Source organism: Anomaloglossus baeobatrachus, chromosome 7, assembly GCF_048569485.1.
Source record: "Anomaloglossus baeobatrachus isolate aAnoBae1 chromosome 7, aAnoBae1.hap1, whole genome shotgun sequence".
In the NCBI taxonomy this organism is placed as follows: Eukaryota; Metazoa; Chordata; class Amphibia; order Anura; family Aromobatidae; genus Anomaloglossus; species Anomaloglossus baeobatrachus.
In genome coordinates, this window is record NC_134359.1 from 218,608,549 (window position 1) to 218,630,427 (window position 21,879).

Genomic DNA, 21,879 nt, shown 5'->3' on the forward strand with positions numbered 1-21,879 from the left:
AGCTCGTGTTACAATTCGGGTCCAGGGGCTGTAAAAAAAAAAGCTCATTTTTAAATGTATTATTATTTAATTTATTATTTAAAAAATATAACAATAGAAACACAACATTTAAAAGCAAAAACTGACTTTGAAAGACCCAACATGAATCAAAACCTTAAGTGAACAGTTTATTTTTTAAGGTTCCCGAAAAAGGATATTCACCAAAAAGAAAGTCACCAACCACATGAGCAACTCCCAGAACCAAAACAAATTTAAACTTAGTATATATATTTTAAGGAGAGATGAGGAATCCCTCCATCAGAAAGGACTAAAAAGAATTTCTTCAAATGAGTCATTTTGATGCATTCATTAGGATCAAATAACATGTGAACAAATTAGAGCTAAAAATATTGTTTCAGAGACTTCTAGGAGCAGGAAATCAAGCATGGACTCATTTTACAGAGGCTTCTGTAATCAACTTCAATGATCTAGCAAATATCTTGTCCAAAAGTGACCATCTTGGGAGAAGATTTAGCACCTTGCACCTTTCTAGACTGAGAGAGCCTGGAATTTATATACCCTGGATTTCTAGTGTGGTAATAAGCACAGACAAATTCACTTAATGGCCGACTATCTTGAATCCAGCAGAGGAGCTGCTCCTGACACCAGCACACCAATTTGGCACAGCTTCCCTTAGTGCAGGGCTTAAGGCATACCTCCCAACTTTCAAAGAAAGAAAAGAGGGACAAACTGTGTGGCGCGCCACGCGTGCGCCGCGACGATTTTAGGCCACGCCCCTAACCTCACCCATTTCACAACTAGTCACACCCATAACCACTCCCCATCCACACCCATTCGCCCCACTGAAAATAAAACTGTTTAAAAAGTAAAAAATATACACATATTTGGGATCGCCATTCAGAAATGCCCGATCAAAATACAAAATCAAATAATCTGATCGGTACGCGGTGTGGCGAGAAAAAAATTCCAAACTCCAAAATTACGGTTTTTGGTTGCCGCAAAAATTATTTAATATGCAATAACAGGCGATCAAAACTTAGCATCTGCGCAAAAATTGTATCCCTAAAAACGCTAGCTTAAGATGCAAAAAATAAGCCATCAGTGAGCCCCAGATCCCGAAAAATGAGAACGCTATGGGTCTGGGAAAATAGCGCAAGAAGCCCAATTTTTTGAGGGACAAATTTCTGAATTTGTTTAACCCCTTAGATAAAAGTAAAAGTATACATGTTTGTTATCTATGAACTCGTACTGACATGAGGCGTCCTACTGACCTGTCAGCCTCACCATATATTTAACACGGTGAATAAAATATCCCAAAAATAATTGAGCAATTTCACTGTTTTTGCAATTTCACCACATTTGGATTTTTTTTCCCATTTTCCAGTAGACTATATGGTAAAATGAATCGTTTCATGCAAAAGAAAAACTCGTCGCGCAAAAAACAAGTTGCCATATGGCAAAATTGCTGGAAAAATAGAAAAGTTACGGCTCTTGGAAGAAGGAGAGGAAAAAATGAAAAATCTCCCGTGGTGAAGGAGTTAATAAATGCAATTAGAGAAGACTTATTGTTCTGCTGTAATCATGGGAAGCGTTACCATCACCTCTCCACAGTGAGGTCAAATGAAGCTGCAGAATCACCAGCAGGAGCAGTCTGTGATCGCTCTGAGTCAGCACACATCAGCGCTGCGCAGAACAGGCAGGTAGATAACAACTACTGGTCTGTGAATTCTTAGCCCCTTAAGAAAAAATTCCAAAAGTCCTGGACGGATAACCCCAATTAACCAACATCGCATTATTATTTGTGCTATTATTGGGGAGATAATACCTGTCACTTTAAGGCTATGATCACATTGTGTTTTTGCCAAACATCAATTGCTCCATCGGGGCCTTCTGTGTGAAGCCCTAAAAAATAGGATTTTAGCATGACCTGTGAAGTGGCTATTGACTTTAATAAGGCAGACCCAGGACCCAGGAGAGCTGAACTGGTTGGGCAGCCAGGAAAGAGCAGAGCTAAACTGGTTGGACAGCCAGGACCCAGCAGAGCTGAACTTGTTGGACAGCCAGCATGGAGCAGAGTGGAAGTGTTTGGGCAGCCAATATGGAGCAGAATGGAACTGGCTGGGCAGCCAGGATCCAGCAGAGCAGAACTGGTTAGGCAGCCAGGATCTAGCAGAGCGGAACTGATTGGACAGCCAGAGCAGAACTGGTTGAGCAGCCAGGATCCAGCAGAGCAGAACTGGTAGGGCAGCCAGGATCCAGCAGAGCAGAATTGGTTGGGGAGCCAGGATCCAGCAGAGCTAAACAGTTGGGCAGCCTGGACGCAGCAGAGCTCAACCGGTTGGGCAGCCAGGATGCAGCAGAGCCGAAGCAGTTGGGCAGCCAGGATGCAGCAGAGCCGAAGCGGTTGGGCAGCCAGGACACAGCAGAGCCAAAGTGGTTGGGCAGCCAGGATGCAGCAGAGTTGAAGCGGTTGGGCAGCTAGGACGCAGCAGAGCCGAAGCAGTTGGGCAGCCAGGATGCAACAGAGCCAAAGCAGTTGGGCAGCCAGGACGCAACAGAGCTGAAGCAGTTGGGCAGTCAGGACACAGCAGAGCCAAAGCGGTTAGGCAGGCAGGACGCAGAAGAGCTGAAGCGGTTGGGCAGCCAGGACATAGCAGAGCCGTAGCGGTTGGGCAGCCAGGATGCAGCAGAGCCGAAGCGGTTGGGCAGCCAGGACGCAGCAGAGCCGAAGTGGTTGAGCAGCCAGGATGCAGCAGAGTTGAAGCGGTTGGGCAGGTAGGACGCAGCAGAGCCGAAGCAGTTGGGCAGCCAGGATGCAACAGAGCTAAAGCAGTTGGGCAGCCAGGACGCAACAGAGCTGAAGCAGTTGGGCAGTCAGGACACAGCAGAGCCAAAGCGGTTAGGCAGGCAGGACGCAGAAGAGCCGAAGCGGTTGGGCAGCCAGGACATAACAGAGCCGAAGCGGTTGGTCAGCCAGGATGCAAAAGAGCTGAAGCGGTTGGGCAGCCAGGACGCAGCAGAGCCAAAGCGGTTGGGCAGGCAGGATCCAGCAGAGAAGAACCAGTTGGGCAGCCCGTCCAACAGAGATTAAAGGGAACCTGTCACCCATCTGACCATTCTGCACCGCACCGCCCCTTAGGTGAGTATTATAAAGTGATTTTTGCTTTCTACACAGCGGCCTGGGCTCTTATAAGCATGTTAGAATACTGTATATAAGAGCTCACTGGTGGTGGCCGCAGCTTATAGTCACCAAATCTGGTGACAGGTGCCTTTTAAAGGGAACCTGTCAGATGCAATATGCACTCAGAGCGGGAGGCAGTTCTGGGTTCATATTACTAACCCCTGCCTAACCATCCCTGTATACACTAGCATAGATAAAGAGATCTTTAGAAAAAGTATTTTTAAAGAGCTTATATCTTATGCTAATGAGCGCAGGGACTAGTCCCAAGGGCGTTACGTCGCTTGGCTAGTCGGCTCACATAGCGTGTTAGTACTCACACAGGGGCGTAATAACATGCTAACGCTATATGAGCCGACTAGACAAGCGAAGTAACGCCCTTGGAACTAGTCCCTACGCTCATTAGCATAAGATAAAGAGATCTTTAGAAAAAGTATTTTTAAAGATCTTATATCTATGCTAGTGTATACAGGAAGGGTTAGCCAGGGAATAGCAATATGTACCCAGGACTGCTCCTGGCTCTGAGTGCATATTGCACCTGACAGGTTCCCTTTAACTGGTAGGGCAGCCAGGATAGAGCAGAGCTGAACCTGTTGGGCAGCTAGGACCCAGCAGCTCTGCTCTACAGACAGGAGACCATGTGATCGGTAAGCTAATAGAAGCATCGGCAGATGCTAACTCTGCATAGGTTATTACTGGCCAGTGCTAACTGCAGGAGAGGAAACAAGCGCTGATTGCATGGTCTTCTCCTCAGGTTCCTGATTTCCCCTGTGTCTGCAGCAGTGAGAAGCAAACACACAGGGAGTCAGAGGAAACAGCTGGAGAGAAGCGCACAGGCTTCGGGGCTGGGGATGTCGGCTCCAGGGCTGGGGGGGGGTGATTCATACCTTAGCAGCAGCAGTCACAGGAATTTCATGTAGCGCGCTCGGCTCTGTAATGGATAGTAGGAAGATACAGCGAGGCGGTGCTACAGTGGGTGGGCGAAGCCACGGGATACATAGCTCCTGCTCGGGACTCGGGAGCAAAGACTCAGTAGCGGGAGAGTCCCGCTGTATCCGGGACGGTTGGGAGGTATGCTTAAGGCCCTGTCACACACAGAGATAAATCTGCAGCAGATCTGTGGTTACAGTGAAATTGTGGACAATCAGTTCCAGGTTTGTGGCTGTGTACAAATGGAACAATATATCCATGATTTCACTGCAACCACAGATCTGCCAAAGATTTATCTCTGTGTGTGACAGGGCCTTTAGTTTGCCATATCCACCAGAGGTATTTCTAACTGAAGTGGTGAGATGCCATCTTTATGCTGACTGGGTGGGTAACACCCTGCCACGGGTGGACACGGAGAGAAACGGGCCCCTGTGCAAGAATAATATATGGACCCTTTGCAGAACATGAGCTCATAAAAATGTAAAATTGCATCTGCTTTGGAGGTAGAAATAGGCCCCCTCACCTTTTTGGCACCTGTGAGGCACAAATGGTATGTCCGCCACTGCACTCGGCCCCTTCTGGTATATCATTACTAAATTGCCACCCCAGTAGATTGGGTTAATGGGACTTTCCTTACTGTCCTGAATGCAGGACTGTTGGTTCTGTCGGCTTCCCTCTACTGAGTGGCATGTGGTGCCTCTGACTGACGTACCCTGTGTAAAGGCGATGGGACCTCCCTGTGTGCAGGCCAAGTGGATGCTCCCTACACTTGCTGCTGCCTAGCTCTGGGCCTGATAAATAGAATGGACACCAGTTGAGACCACACCACGATTTATCTTGAAGGAGAGTCTCTCCCAATCCATGTGACACAATGAGAAGGGAAATAGAGGCACCTGATTTTTAGTTTCCTCCATCACAAGCTCAGAATTTTGAAAGCCTTATTATATCATGTCTTCTGCCTCTGTGGCCACGGGGGCTATCTTGTCACCATGCAAGTAGTTTCACAGGTAGGTTTATCATCAGTGCCTCTGCAATATCTCTTGTGGAGTTAATAGGCCACTGGATGCCTTAAACAATTCCCCATCAAACTCATTGCTTTGGTGCTCATCTCCTTAAAGCCCTACTTATCTACTACCATTTTGCTTACAGATTCTGCAATGGACATCTATTTCTACCTTTTGAGTTCTGAGGGTTTCATACTTTCCAGAAGTGGAAATTCTACTTTATTGGCTACTAGCTGTAGTACCCGGGTGTTGCCCGGGATAGTAACTGTCTCTCTGTCTCTCTCCCAGTCTCTGTCTGTGTGTCGCTCTCTGTCTGTTTCTATGTCTGTCTCTTTCCTTGTCTGTCTGTGTCTATGCTTCTGTCTGTCTGTTTCTATCTCTATCTGTATTTGTATCAGTCTGTCTCCATCTCTATGTCTGTCTGTCTCTCTCTACCTCTGCATCTGTCTCTTTGTGTGTGTCTGTCTGTCTCTCTCTTTCCAGGTCTGTCTCTTTCCCCGTCTTTCTCTTTCCCCGTCTTTCTCTTTCCAGGGCTGTCTCTTTCCAGTGCTGTCTCTTTCCAGTGCTGTCTCTTTCCAGTGCTGTCTCTTTCCCCATCTGTCTCTTTGCCCGACTGTCTCTTTACCTGGCTGTCTCTTTGCTTGTCTGTCTCTTTGCCTGGCTGTCTGTTTACCCAGCTGTCTCTTTCCAGGCCTGTCTCTTTCCAGGCCTGTCTCTTTCCCCGTCTGTCTCTTTCCAGGTCTGTCTCTTTCCAGGTCTGTCTCTTTCCAGGTCTGTCTCTTTCCAGGTCTGTCCCTATCACTTTGTCTCTTTCCCCGTCTGTCTCTGTCTGTGTCTCTGTCTGTCTGTCTTTTTCTGTCTCTCTCTCTATCCGTCTCCCAAACGACATCATATTACCTCACACATAAGCTTCTTATACTAACAGTTTATTTTGTTCCTATAGCAACCACTGACAGTTGCTATTAATAGCCTGTAGCTCCCATCTCCATTCAGTTTAATGGAGGCAGGATTTGATGAGTAACTGTAAAGCGCGGGGTTAAATTTTCCCGTCAAAACATAGGGAACGTCATAGACTGAGTCACATGAGGCGTCTGTGCAAAATTTCGTGATTGTAAATGCGACGGTGCGGATTCCTTTAGCGGACATACACACACACACACAGACACACACACACACACACTCACACACAGACACTTAGCTTTATATATTAGATTTTGATTTAGTCATAGCACAAGACTGCCATCTAGTGAATAACTAGTGTAACTACCTTCACAACTACTAACAACCACCAGTTTACTTCTTTGATGCCCCTCTAACATACCCGATTCTCCTCAATCACACTAAATTCAACTATCCTCCCTCTGATGGGAGCATAAATCTGATCAATGAAGGAAGGATGAGAAGAGGAGGTGGAAAAAAGAGATACATTGCAAACAATACAGAGAAACCCAACCATCTGGCAGTAGGCCACTGATGCCTATACAAATATAGCAATACTTCTCGCAGATACACAGGTTGACCACATTGTTCTCTAACTTTAGAAAATGAATTCTGACATTCCTTCTGCCTATCACTTCTTTGATTGGAATTAGCTAAAGAGAGAGACAAGTGCAATAGGTTCTTAACATAACATGCAACACATTACCCCAAAGATACCAGACGCAGTCACAGCTCACTCTCCTCCTTCCCGATGCGTTTCTTCAAATCCTTGAGTCATCAGGGGATAAGGAGGTTCATAGAAATGAGGCACTGTGAGCTCCACGCCACATGTCACGTAGCATATATGAAAGGAGATATTCCGTTGCTTATATAAACGAACAACTCCCTGGGATTTGAAGAAACGCGTCGGGAAGGAGGAGAGTGAGCTGTGGTATCTTTGGGGTCATGTGATGGCATGTTGTGGCTTCCCCTGCCTTTTAGGCTCTGTGCGCACTAGAAAAGTGATTTTTCTCAAGAAAATTTCTTGAGAAACTTCTGGGAGTTGAAGATTTCCGCACCTGCGGAAAAATCCGCGGGAAAAACGCATGCGGATTTGCCGCGGATTTGCCGCGGATTTACCGCAGGTTGCTCCCTGCGGTTTTCCAATAAATAATATAGATAATCGATAGACAGATAATGGATAGAGTGAAAGATGGATAGATGAATAGATAGATAGGCCTGTTTCACACGTCAGTGATTCTGGTACGTTTGTGCTTTTTTTTAAACGTACCAGAATCCCTGACATACGCAGACCCATTATAATGAATGGGTCTGCTCACACGTCAGTGATTTGTCACTGCACGTGTCTCCGTGCAGCGTACCCGCGTGTGCGTGATTGCCGCACGGAGACATGTCCATTTTTTTCTGGCATCACTGATGTCGTGGTCCGTGAAACACGTGCCAGAAAAAAACGTGCTTTTAAAATAAAAAACATTTTTACTCACCCGGCTTCAGCGGCGCTCTCTGCAGCCCGTGCAGCTTGCTGCTTCTGAGCCGGCTCATTACTGTCGCGCATATTCATGATGCACGACACAGCCGACCCGGAAGCAGCTGCTGCGGGGGTCACCGCCGGCCGGATGCTGCACCACGGGAGCAATCAGCACCATGGAGAGCGGGAGCGCGCACAGGTGAGTTGATTTCTAAGTGCAATCACGGGCCACGGAGAATGGAGCCCGGATTGCACTTAGAGAACCCACGTGTGCCGTAATTCACGGCACATGCAGGGACATGTGCATGTTTTACACGCCAGTGAAAAACGTCAGTGTTTTTCACTGACGTGTGAAACGGACCATAGATAGATAGATAGATGAGAAAGACCTATAGAATGTCCCACCTCCCTGCATTTTCTAAGCTGGCACCCTTTAGTGACTTTCATGTGGCACTAAGGCTATGTGCGCACGTTGCGTACAGTCACTGCAGAAATTTCTGCAGCGATCTGAAGAGCACATGTGCGCTTTAAATCGCTGCAGAAATGTCCGTAGTGAAAAAAAAAAAAGCCGATTCCATGCGCTCTGCCTGCAGCTCCTGCCATAGACAGAGCAGGAGCTGCCGGCAAAGCACACGGAAGAAGTGACATGTCACTTCTTAGAACGCAGCGCTTCGGCAGAAGCCGAAGCGCTGTGCTCTAAAACGCCACGTGTGCACGGCCCCTGCACAATCTCCATAGACTGTGCAGGGGACGCAGGACGCATGCAGTTACGCTGCGCTACAAAGCGCAGCGTAACTGCATGTATTTACGCAACGTGTGCACATAGCCTAAAGGGTGCTTAGCCTTGTATTTAGCCATAAAATAAATAAATAATTAAAAAAAAAACCGACGTGAGGTCCCCCCATCTTTTGTAGCCAGCTAGGGTAAAGCAGACGGCTGCAGCCTGCAAACCACAGCTGGCAGCTTCACCTTGGCTGGTAATCCAAAATAGAGGGCACCCCACGCTGTTATTTTACATTAAATAGATAATTTAAAACAAAAAACGTGGGGTCCCCCCCAAATTGGATCACCAGCCAATGTAAAGCGGACAGCTGTGGTCTGGTATTCTCAGGCTAGGGAGGTCCACTGTTATTGGACACTCCCCAGCCTAAAAATAGCAGGCCGCAGCCGCCCCAGAAGTGGCGCTTCCATTAGACGTGCCAATCCTGGCGCTTCGCCCCAGCTCATCCCGCGCCCTGGTGCGTTGGCAAACGAGGTAATATATGGGGTTGATGCCAGATGTGTAATGTCACCTGGCATCAAGCCCTGGGGTTGGTGAGGTCAGGCGTCTATCAGATACCCGACATCACCAACCCAGTCAGTAAGAAATAAAAAATAGACAACAAAAAAAGTTTTATTTGAAAAAACACTCCCCACATTCCCTCTTTAACCAATTTATTGAAAAGAACAATCAATTCCACGTCCGGCGTAATCCAATAAGGGGGGGGGGGGGCACGGCGATCCATACCATAGTCGCTGTCCCAGTCAATGAAGAACAGAATGTTCCCCATTGGCTGGGAGAGCAATGCAGTGACCTGAGCTAACATCAATAGGTCAGCCCAGTTCACTGCAGGGAATGACGAGCGCTGCTGCCAGGAGCATAGATGAGATCATTACCTGCTGTGATGATCTCCTGCACTGCTGACGTCAGCGCTGTCACTGCCTTCTATGCCCCCGCGTTGTCAGAAGTATCGCGAGAGCCCGTGACGTCACCGCTAGTGACAGTCTCGGGCCGCTCGCGAGACGGCCATAGACAGCAGTGACAGCGCTGACGTCAGGAGGCAGGAGATCGTCACAGCAGGTAATGATCTCACCTCCTGACAGCAGCGATCGTCATCCCCGCGGCTCCCAGCACTGCAGGGTGTCAGTGTCTGCCTGCGCTGCCGCGTGACAGGCTGCTGACACTGCGGGCAGACACTGACACCCTGCAGTGCAGTGTCACTGTCTGCCTGTGTCAGTGTCTGCCTGCGCTGCAGCGTGACAAGCTGCTGACACTGCGGGCAGACACTGACACCCTGCAATGCAGTGTCAGTGTCTGCCTGTGTCAGTGTCTGCCTGCGCTGCAGCGTGACAAGCTGCTGACACTGCGGGCAGACACTGACACCCTGCAGTGCAGGCAGCCGCGAGGCTGGAGCGGGACACAGACTGCACGGGCACCTGGAGGTTACACAGAAGCGCTTCTGTGCGGCGTCCAGGGAGTGTGACGTCTGTGTTTACTCTGCTCCGCCTCCTCTTCCTGGCATAATGACATCCCTCCCTGCAAAACCGCAGGCAGCGATGAGCATTACCGCAGGTAAATCGCGGCTATACCGGGGGTATACCGCACATCATTTGCTACCTGCGGTATACCCCCGGAATTTCGCGATTACATTACAGTGAATGGAGTGAAATTCCGGGGGTATTCCGCAGGTACCTGCGGAAAATAATGGACATGCTCATTTTCTCAAGAAAGTTTCTCGAGAAAATCTTCTCAAGGAAATTTCTTGAGAAAAATCCGCACAGTGCGCACAGCTATTTTTTTTCTGATAGGATTTGCTGGGAAATGTCTGCACAAAGATTGCAGACATTTCTCAAGAAATTTCTGCAGCAAATCCGCGGGTAAATCCGCGGGCAAAACGGCCTAGTGCGCACAGAGGCTAATGTGCAATACAGCTAATTTAGGGTATAGTGCAATAATATTTCTTGTCTACTCTCACACCTTATACATTTGTATACATCCCTGCATCTCAGTGGTTGCTGTTAATGCCTTTATCACATATCATGGCACCTTAGTATTTATAATTCTTGTACATCTGGTGCAGTATATCTTATATACAGGTATATTTATTTGGTGTTAGACCTATATTTTGGCTCTCACCCATACAGCAATTATACGGCATATGTCATTTTCATATCCATATATGTTGTATGCCTTATTGTCACATAGAGTGGTTTTTTGAATTTTGTCCTTTTAATATTTTCATTAAATATTATACCAATGCTATATCCTTTATTTTGTCCCACCTCACAGCCTCTTTTATAATATGATGGTCCACCTCAAAGTACCCTATATACAGTCATGGCCAAAAGTTTTGAGAATGACACCAAAATTATATTTTCACATGATCTGTTGCCCTCTGGTTTTTAATTGTGTTTGTCAGATGTTTACATCACATACAGAAATATAATTGCAATCATATTATGAGTACCAAAAGGTTATATTGACAATTAGAATGAGTTAATGCAGCAAGTCAGTATTTGCAGTGTTGACCCTTCTTCTTCAGGACCTCTGCAATTCTCCCTGGCATGCTCTCAATCAACCTCTGGACCAAATCCTGACTGATAGCTGTCCATTCTAGCATAAGCAATGCTTGCATTTTGCCAGAATTTGTTGGTTTTTGTTTGTCCACCCGTCTCTTGATGATTGCCCACAAGTTCTCAATGGGATTAAGATCTGGGGAGTTTCCAGGCCATGGACCCAAAATCTCTATGTTTTGTTCCATGAGCCATTTAGTGATCACCTTTGCTTTATGGCAAGGTGCTCCATCATGCTGGAAAAGGCATTGTTGGGCACCAAACTGCTCTTGGACAGTTGGGAGAAGTTGCTCTTGGAGGACATTCTGGTACCATTCTTTATTCATGGCTGTGTTTTTAGGCAAGACAGTGAGTGAGCCGATTACCTTGGCTGAGAAGCAACCATACACATGAATCGTTTCAGGATGCTTAACAGTTGGCATGAGACAAGACTGGTGGTAGCGCTCACCTCTTCTTCTCCTAATAAGCTGTTTTCCAGATGTCCCAAACAATCGAAAAGGGGATTCATCTGAGAAAATGACTTTACCCTAGTCCTCAGCAGTCCACTCCCTGTACCTTTTGCAGAATATCAGTTGGTCCCTGATGTTTTTTCTGGAGAGAAGTGGCTTCTTTGCTGCCCTCCTTGAAACCAGGCCTTGCTCAAGCAGTCTCCGCCTCACAGTGCGTGCAGAAGCACTCACACCAGCCTGCTGCCATTGCTGAGCTAGCTCAGCACTGCTGGTAGTCCGATCCCACAGCTGAAACAGTTTTAAGATACGGTCCTGGCATTTGCTGGTCCTTCTTGGGCGCCCTGGAGCCTTTTTGGCAACAATGGAAGCTCTCTCCTTGAAGTTCTTGATGATGCGATAGATTGTTGACTGAGGTGCAATCTTTGTAGCTGCGAAACTCTTCCCTGTTAGGCCATTTTTGTGTGGAGCAATGATGGCTGCACGTGTTTCTTTAGAGATAACCATGGTTAACTGAAGAGAAACAATGATACCAAGCACCAGCCTCCTTTTAAAGTGTCCAGTGGTGTCATTCTTACTTAATCATGACTGATTGATCGCCAGCCCTGTCCTCATCAACACCCACACCTTTGTTAATAGAACAATCACTAAAACAATGTTAGCTGCTCCTTTTAAGGCAGGAATGCAATGATGTTGAAATGTGTTTTGGGGGTTAAAGTTCATTTTCTTAGCCAATATTGACTTTGCAAGTAATTGCTGTTAAGCTGATCACTCTTTATGACATTCTGGAGTATATGCAAATTGCCATTAGAAAAACTTAAGCAGTAGACTTTGTAAAAATTAATATTTGTAGCATTCTCAAAACTTTTGGCCATGACTGTAGTATGATGGCCCACTCCACAGCCTCTATATAGTATGATAATCCACCTCACAATCCTTATATAGTGTGATGGTCCACTCCACAGCCTCTATATAGTATGATAATCCACCTCACAATCCTTATATAGTGTGATGGTCCACTCCACAGCCTCTATATAGTATGATAATCCACCGCACAGTCCCTATATAGTATGATGGTCAACTCCACAGCCTCTACAGTGCCTACAAGTAGTATTCAACCCCCTGCAGATTTAGCAGGTTTACACATTCGGAATTAACTTGGCATTGTGACATTTGGACTGTAGATCAGCCTGGAAGTGTGAAATGCACTGCAGCAAAAAAGAATGTTATTTCTTTTTTTTTTTTTTTTTTTTTTTTTTTTAAAATTGTGAAAAGTTTATTCAGAGGGTCATTTATTATTCAACCCCTCAAACCACCAGAATTCTGTTTGGTTCCCCTAAAGTATTAAGAAGTATTTCAGGCACAAAGAACAATGAGCTTCACATGTTTGGATTAATTATCTCTTTTTCCAGCCTTTTCTGACTAATTAAGACCCTCCCCAAACTTGTGAACAGCACTCATACATGGTCAACATGGGAAAGACAAAGGAGCATTCCAAGGCCATCAGAGACAAGATCGTGGAGGGCCACAAGGCTGGCAAGGGGTACAAAACCCTTTCCAAGGAGTTGGGCCTACCTGTCTCCACTGTTGGGAGCATCATCCGGAAGTGGAAGGCTTATGGAACTACTGTTAGCCTTCCATGGCCTGGACAGCCTTTGTAAGTTTCCACCCGTGCTGAGGCCAGGCTTGTCCGAAGAGTCAAGGCTAACCCAAGGACAACAAGGAAGGAGCTCCGGTAAGATCTCATGGCAGTGGGGACATTGGTTTCAGTCAATACTATAACTAACGTACTCCACCGCAATGGTCTCCGTTCCAGACGAGCCCGTAAGGTACCTTTACTTTCAAAGCGTCATGTCAAGGCTCGTCTACAGTTTGCTCATGATCACTTGGAGGACTCAGACAGACTGGTTCAAGGTTCTCTGGTCTGATGAGACCAAGATCGAGATCTTTGGTGCCAACCACACACGTGACGTTTGGAGACAGGATGGCACTGCATACGACCCCAAGAATACCATCCCTACAGTCAAGCATGGTGGTGGCAGCATCATGCTGTGGGGCTGTTTCTCAGCCAAGGAGCCTGGCCATCTGGTCTGCATCCATGGGAAGATGGATAGCACGGCCTTCCTGGAGATTTTGGCCAAGAACCTCCGCTCCTCCATCAAGGATCTTAAGATGGGTCGTCATTTCATATTCCAACAAGACAACGACCCAAAGCACACAGCCAAGAAAACCAAGGCCTGGTTCAAGAGGGAAAAAATCAAGGTGTTGCAGTGGCCTAGTCAGTCTCCTGACCTTAACCCAATTGAAAACTTGTGGAAGGAGCTCAAGATTAAAGTCCACATGAGACACCCAAAGAACCTAGATAACTTGGAGAAGATCTGCATGGAGGAGTGGGCCAAGATAACTGCAGAGACCTGTGCCGGCCTGATCAGGTCTTATAAAAGACGATTATTAGCTGTAATTGCAAACAAGGGTTATTCCACAAAATATTAAACCTAGGGGTTGAATAATAATTGACCCACACTTTTATGTTGAAAATGTATTAAAATTTAACTGAGCAACATAACTTGTTGGTTTGTAAGATTTATGCATCTGTTAATAAATCCTGCTCTTGTTTGAAGTTTGCAGGCTCTAACTTATTTGCATCTTATCAAACCTGCTAAATCTGCAGTGGGTTGAATACTACTTGTAGGCACTGTATATAGTATGATAATCCATCTCACAGCCCCTGTATAGTATTAGGGTCCACCACACAGCCCCTATATGGTATGATGGTCCACCACACAGCCCCTATATAGTATGATGGTCCATCCCACAGCCCCTATATAGTATAATGGTCCATCCCACAGCCCCTAATATAATATGATGGCCCACCTCCCTGTGCCCTATATAATATGACTAGAAATAGGCCCAATGCTATCGCATCGGGAGTGCGGTGAAATAAACATTTGTCTATGCTTAGTGGTGCTGACAGGAGCAGTGGTGAGTGGAGCTGGAGGCATACAGATCTGGTGAGGGGGGGCTGGAGGCATTCCATTTTGGTGAGGGGGCTGGGGGCATACAGATCTGGAGGGGGGGGGCTGGAGGCATACAATTCTGGTGGGAGGTGGGCTGGGGCATACAGTTCTGGTGGGAGGTGGGCTGGGGGCATACAGATCTGGTGGAGGGGCTGGGGGCATACAGATCTGGTGGAGGGGCTGGGGGCATACAGATCTGGTGTGGGGGTTGGGGGCATACAGATCTGGTCGGAGGGGCTGGGGGCATACAGATCTGGTCGGGGGGGGCTGGGGGCATACAGATCTGGTCAGGGCGGCTGGGGGCATACAGATCTGGTTGGGAGGGTTGGGGGCATACAGATCTGGTCAGGAGGCTGGGGGCATACAGATCTGATGGGGGGCTGGGGGCATACATATCTGGTGGGGGGCTGGGGGCATACAGATCTGGCGGGGGGGAGCTGGGGGCATACAGATCTAGTGGGGGGGGCTGGGGAGATACAGATCTGGTGGGGGGCTGGGGACATACAGATCTGGTGGGAGGGGCTGGGGGCATACAGATCTGGTGGGAGGTGGGCAGATGTGGTGAGGGGGGGCTGGAGGCATACACATCTGGTGGGCATACAAATCTGGTGGGGTGTGGGCTGGGGACCTACAGATCTCGTGGGGTAGGGGCTGGGGGCCTACAAATCTGGTGGGGTGGGAGCTGGAGGCCTACAGATCTGGTGGGGGGGCTGAGGATATACAGATCTGGTGGAGGGGGCTAGGGGTATACATATCTGGTGGAGGGGGCTGGGAGAATACAGATCTGGTGGGGGGGGGCTGGGGGTATACAGATCTGGTGGAAGGGGCTGGGGGTATACAGATCTGGTAGGGGGGCTGATGTCCCCTGCAGCAATGAGCATATTGTTTAGTAATGTGCTCCTGCTGGTTCCCTTCTGTCCCCTATTATCCCGTGTCTCACCTGTCCTCCGTGCCCGCAGAGCCTCCAGCTGCAGCACACAGACTCCTCCGTGATAGGGTCCGGTGTACGGGGCGGCCGCTGCAGGTTGATGTCATGGCTTGGCTTTACTGCAGTTGAATACTTTACGGTGCCACAAAGCATTCAACTGCAGTAAAGGGCTGCATGCACATAGACTATCCCTATAAAACTTAAATACTTTATTAAATCACTTAAAACCACACCGTGATTACTAAAAGTGCACAGGATATATTGCTAGCCCTCAATAGCTGCACCTATCTGTGCACTGCCTTACAGCGGGGGTTGGCACCCTAAAAATGCGATGTGGCGCCCCCACTCCGCGACGACTTTCCCTGCTGCCCCTGAAGTCCCTGCCGGAAAAAAGGTGCAGTGCCTAAGATAAGTGCAACAAATCAATTGGTGTGGCAGGTGGACAGTAGGGAGGAAAATTCAAAAACTTATCTCATTGATATGAATAAAATAGTAATTTCAAGCCTCAACGCGTTTCTCCCAGAAGTGGGTTCCTCAGGAGGCAAATAGTAAACTACAATGGTGGTTCAGGAGAACCCTCTGTAGCCTGATGGCTGATTCAAAGAGGGGATCCTGATGATAAATACCACACTGCAGACCCAAATAGTGCTGGTGTCCAAGGGAAAAACTCCATATTCAATGAGATCACCTGTATGCCCCCAGCCCCCCCTGCAGTAAAGGGCTGACAGCAGAATCGGTGGCGGCCCCGGACAGGCGAGTATACAGCAGTGTGTGCGCGCGTGCGTGTGTGCGCGTGTAGTGTATACATGCATGTGCGCTACGCTATGTGTGTGTATGTGCTCAGTGTCTGCTATGTGCGCTGCGCTGTGTGTGTGTCTGCAATATGTGTCTCTGCTCTGTGTGTGTATGCGTGCGTGCAGTGAGGACTCGGAAGCCGGAGCATCGTTCGAACTGCGACTGCGCAACGGACAATGCCGCGGTGCATCACGGAATAGGAGAACAGACAAAACTGGTGATTATGTAAGTAAATGGTCCATCTCATAGCCTGTTATATATTACTAGAAGGTGACCCGATTCTACGCATCGGGTATTCTAGAATTTACGTTTTGTGTAGTTAATGTATGATTTTTGTTATATATATATATATATATATATAGATGTTGTTGTGTGTAGTTACCAAGTGTTTGTGTAGGGCGCTGTACATGTTCTGGGTGTTGTCTGGGTATGGCGGGGGGTGAGAGCGGTGTTGTATGTGTGTTGCGTGTGTTGCGTTGTTTGTGGAGCGCTGTGTGTCTGTAGCGTTGTGTGTGTGTGTGTTGCGCGGTTTGTGTGGGTGTGGTGTGTTTTGGGGGGAGGTATGTTTTGTGCAATGTGTGTGTTGTGCGGTATGTGCGTATATTTATGTATGCCGCGGTGTTTGTGTGTTGGGTGTTGTGTGTGTGCGGCGTTGTCTGTGTGTGTGGGTGTCTGTGTATGGCGGTGTTTGTGGTTCCCAGTGTGTGTGTGGTGTGTTGTGTGTGTGTGTTGGGGGGAGGTGTGCACCTCCCATCCTGCTCCATCCCCCATGCTGCGCACCCCCCATCATGCCCCATCCCCCATGCTGCGCACCCCCCATCTTGCTCCATCCCCCATGCTGCCCACCCCCCATCGTGCTCCATCCCCTATGCTGCGCATTCCCCATCGTGCTCCATCCCCGATGCTGCGCACCCCCATCGTGCTCCATCCCCCATGCTGCGCACTCCCCATCATGCTCCATCCTCCATGCTGCGCACTCCCCATCGTGCTCCATCCCTGATACTGCGCACCCCCCATCGTGCTACATCCCCCATGCTGCGCACCCCATCGTGCTCCATCCCCCATGCTATAATAGTTCTCCTATTATACTCAGAGAGGAGTATAATAGGAGGACTATAATAGGAGGAGTAGTCCTGGGGGGAGAGGAGTATAATGCCGGCTCCCTGCACATGTGTACCGGGAGCCGGTGTACGCTGGTAACTATGATACACATCGGGTAACTAAGGGACCTTAGTTACCCGATGTGTATAATGATTACCAGCGTTCACCGGCTCCGTCACGATCCCAGCAGCGCAAGGTTATGTCTGGCGATGCGTGCGGAGGGCCGGGGCGAGTGGCCAATCCTTGCAGAGGGCGGGGCCAGGCCGAGGCGAGCGACCAATCCGTGGGGGGGCGGAGCTGAGGCGAGGCGAGCGGCCAATCCGTGCGGGGGGCGGAGCCATGGCGAGCCCAGCGGCCAATCAGCTTTGTGTCACCGTAAGGACACAATTTTGGAGCAAGACAGACAGACAGACAGACAGAATAAGGCAATTATATATATAGATGATGGTCCACCCCACAGTGCTCTATGTAACATGATGATCCAGCCCATAGTTCCTTAAGTAGTAGCATGGTTCCCCATAGATCTGAAAAATAAATCCTTATACTCACCTAATATAGACTCCTCATCCTCCAGTGTCTCTCTCCTCTTCTAGCCAGTCTCACTGTGGACGCTGGTGGCGCGATGCAGTGATGTCATCACAGCGCTGACCTCCCCTGTTTAGCCACAGACAGAAGGGAAGCTGCGGCCTCACAAGGTAAATGATGAAGCCTATGGCTCTGTGACAACTGTTAACAGTATTGGCCAATACTGTTAACAGCATAGCAGAAAAGGCGGCCAGACAGGACCTTCTGGCATTTGCCAGATAGCCAATCCCTGTTATTGACCGCCTGTACCACCTTATAGACTACGTGTACGAATACGTGTATGCTTCCTGGATAATGGGTTGTTTTGCAAAAATCATAATTTATATCTTCTATCTTACTGTCTATGGAAGTCTATGTGCTGCCTGGAAGATAAGCCTACCTCTGGTCTTCATTATACAGGATTCCTCCACCCTCTCTCTTCCCTAGTGTCCTGATGATGTCAGGCGTGCGGCTGGAAATCCGGCGTCTGCGCATTCTGCCTTCTGTCCCTCCCTGCACTGTCCTGCCCTTCTGTGGGCATACTGTTCCATTTTGTTGTGCACAAGTGCCAGGGAGTCATTGCTACTTCACAGTGCAGGGGAGAGACAGCAGGCAGAATGCACATATGCAAGATATCCGGTTGCGCACCTGACGTCACAGAGACACTAGGGAAGAGAAGGGGAGGAGGAAGCCTGTATAATGGAGACTGGAGGCAGGCTTATCTTCTGGGCAGTGCACTCCCGTAGCCTGGAAGATAGTAGATATAAAAGATGATTTTTGTAAAATGACCCATCATCCAGGAGGCATACAGGTGTGGCTAATTTCACCGCTATGCCACCTGTACGCCGATATAAATAACTGAAAAAACTGAAATAGGGTGACAGATTCCCTTTAAGAAGACTGGACAATAAGGAACAATTATGCTGATATGCAAGCATTTATTGAATATAAAATGTCATAAAAGTCTTGTAAATGTTAATATCAAAGCATGGCACAGCACTGTATGCCCTTTTATAATAGTATAATTATTAAAGCACTGTGTACTCCAAAAGACATACTGATAAGGAATTTAGATTGTGAGCCCCAATGGGGACAGAGTTGCCATGTATGTAAAGTGCTGTGAAATTAATAACGCTATGTAAATGAATTAATATTATTATTGTATTTTGGAATCGAATGCCATATAATATTCTGTATACATGATATGATTGATGGTAATATATTCAAGTCTTTATTGCTTTTCGTAATAAACCTAGTTATTCTACAATTGTAAACTATTTTGTGATTTCTGTTTTGTATACAAGTTTAATAAAAAACAATTTACTCTATCTTAAAGAAAACATTCATATATGTATAGGTAATTATTGCACTATACCTGAGGGTTGCATCCCTCCACCTCCATATGCTGGTGGGGATGGATATGCGCCTCCAACACCTGTATAGAAAACCAAACTGAATGGTTACCAGGACCTTGGAACAACCTAAAGTTAAAGGAGCATTCTTCTCTAAATTATCAGCACATATAACCTAGCAGCACCGCTAAGCATTATAATGAACTGGTTGCTCGGACAGTCCATATTTGCAAAAAAACAGATATAGGAGCTAAATTTATTTTGGGAATATTGCTGAGTAATTTCTTATATTCAATATATAGCAAACAATCCTGCTGAACCTAAAACCACCCTTTACTAATCACAACCTGCAGTGCCTGGTGTAAATGATGATTTTATTATTTGAAATTAATTCATGATTTGTGTAGTTGAAGGAAGGCACAGACACCGGGCTGAAGGGGTCCTGCATTCCTTCACCAAAGAACCCCCCATGTGCGTGTATGACTTCGGTCGGGGGTGAGACACTTACTGGTTTCTTCAGGCCAGTATCCATCGCCACACTGCCAGTCCCCGTCGTAGATGAAATAGCAAAACACGCAAAACCAGAGTTCTCTTGGCAAACCAATCTGGCACAGTTTATTCTTCACACCGCTATGACAGATATGGCCTCACTTCTATCACTTCTGCTGTTTCTGTTATTGTGGAGTACTCTCTCTCGACCTTACACCACTATCTTGGATCTCGTCCTCAAGCTGCTGTGAAAGATCCAAAAAGCAAAAACAAAAATACCCAAAGAGGGAATCCCAGAAGATGAGGCCTAAGGCAAGATACAGGACAGATGTGCAACCGACCTAGGGTCTGAGGATCCCCGACGTGCGTTTCGCATACTGCTTCTTCCTGGGGTTTTTTTTGTGGGTTTTTTGGTGCTTTCACCAGAGTTCCTAGTCATTTACCTGATACATCAGTAGTCTCTTCTTTTATGTGTCTTCTGCATATTTATTTCAAATTTTTATGTGTTAAGACTCTGATGAATTGTATTTAGTAAAATATCACTTTTGGATAAGTGATTGTGAACTACTACATCATCTTTATTTAGACTTTTTCCAGCACAGACAAATTTAGGCTAAGTTCACACACTGCATCTTTTATTGCGTTTTTTGGTGCATTTTTGAGGTCACAAAGATGCACTAAAATACATGCATTTCCTTCTCCCAGCAAAGTCTATGAGATTTCTATTTTGCTGTCCACACAGTATATCTTTTGTTGTCTGCATCTTGGCTGCGTTTTTGAAGACGCAGCATGTCAATTCTTTTTGCGTTTTTGAGCCCTTCCAGTCCATAGATTTGACTTAAAAAACACATTAGGCAAAATGTGGTAAAAATCTGTCAAAAATGAGGTAAAAACACAAAAAACGCATGCGTTTTTTGTTGCGTTTTTGCCACAGGTGCATTTTTGGGGCCAAAAATGCTAGATTTTTGTGGTTAGAAAAGATGCACTCTGGGAACATAGCATTATAGTTTTTTCTAGAATGTATTCATGCAGATTCTTTTGAACTACTTATTATCTGGTGTTCTTTTGACAATTTATGAAGTCTATCGCCATCTTGTGGACAGTTGGTTGAATCAGTGTTTTGCTTTTCCCAGTGAGCCATTAGCATGGATATAATGACTGTTTATTAAATATGTATTTATTCTAAAAAATAAATATTGTGCTATACAACTGTTTGAGTCTATTGTTAGAGACTTCTTCTTTTAATTTTATTTTAAAAAATGTTGAAATAAAATATTTTTTTTTCAAAACGTTTTTTATTGATTTTTCAAATTTGTAAAAACATGACAAATATCATTGCAAAAGAAGAACATTCGTCTGACAAAATGTGACATAGAGGTGGGTGATACCCCAATTTGGAGTTCAATGTTGCTGTTCGATTTAAGATAGTATACAGTAACATTAAACCAAAACAGAGGTAATGAAATATAATATAACATATGCAATACAATTCGTTAAATCTCTGTGTCATCCCTGAATGATTTCAATTTTGTAGCGTGCCTTGGTATTCCCAACCGTCTCGTCTCCCCCTCCCTCCAGAGCCCCCTCCTAGGTAATTCTCAGTTACCAGTATTGCTCAGGATATACCACTCCGAGTGAACAAAAGGTGCCATCAGGTTAATTATTTCTCCCTGTGTGAATTGGCTTTCAATAAAATGTCTCCATCTCACAAAAAACGTGGCTGTCAACCCATCTTTATCCCTCTCCGCTTCTAGTTTTTCCAACTTCAGAAGGTTGTGTAGTTCGCCCATAACCTCCTTTATGGATGGGCCCTCCCTTTGAATCCAGTGTTTTAAGATGCAACGTTTGGCTATCATGGCTATGTCATGCGTTATTGTGTATTTCCTCTTTTCCTGCGTGCTCGGTCCTCCTCCTACTCCTCCCTCAAAGGAGTGGAAAATCCACACCATTAAGTCTAGATTGCTGAAAATTCCCCATGTTGACTGGGCAAATAGTCTGACTTGGTTCCAGAACCTAGCGATTGTCTCACATTCCCATAGCCCATGCAGCATATCCGTTTTTTCTTTTTGACACTTAGGACACCACCTATCCCTACCTGGTATGTTGAAACCCATAATGGCCCTATGTAGAATTCTGAATTGAGTGTCTCTCCATCGCTCATTGGTAATATGTTTCCGCACTTGTACCCATCCTCTCAGTATAACATCTAACACTTCTTCCCTTCCCAATTGTTTCCCCCACGCTTTTAAAGTCCGACTATCCTCCCGTGAGATAAGCACCCCCCTTAGCGATCGATAAATTTTAGAGACATTTACACTTGTTACATCACATTCCA

At 46.6% G+C, this 21,879-nt stretch overlaps 1 protein-coding gene across 1 annotated transcript in view; it reads right to left on the reverse strand.

Moving 5' to 3' along the window:
- Window positions 1-21,879, reverse strand: part of LOC142246081 (uncharacterized) — a 104,133-nt gene that overhangs the window by 16,410 nt on the left and 65,844 nt on the right. The window contains exon 7 of the mRNA XM_075319102.1: window positions 19,079-19,138. Coding sequence (XP_075175217.1) covers window positions 19,079-19,138 — 60 coding nt within the window. The remainder of the gene's footprint in view (window positions 1-19,078; window positions 19,139-21,879) is intronic.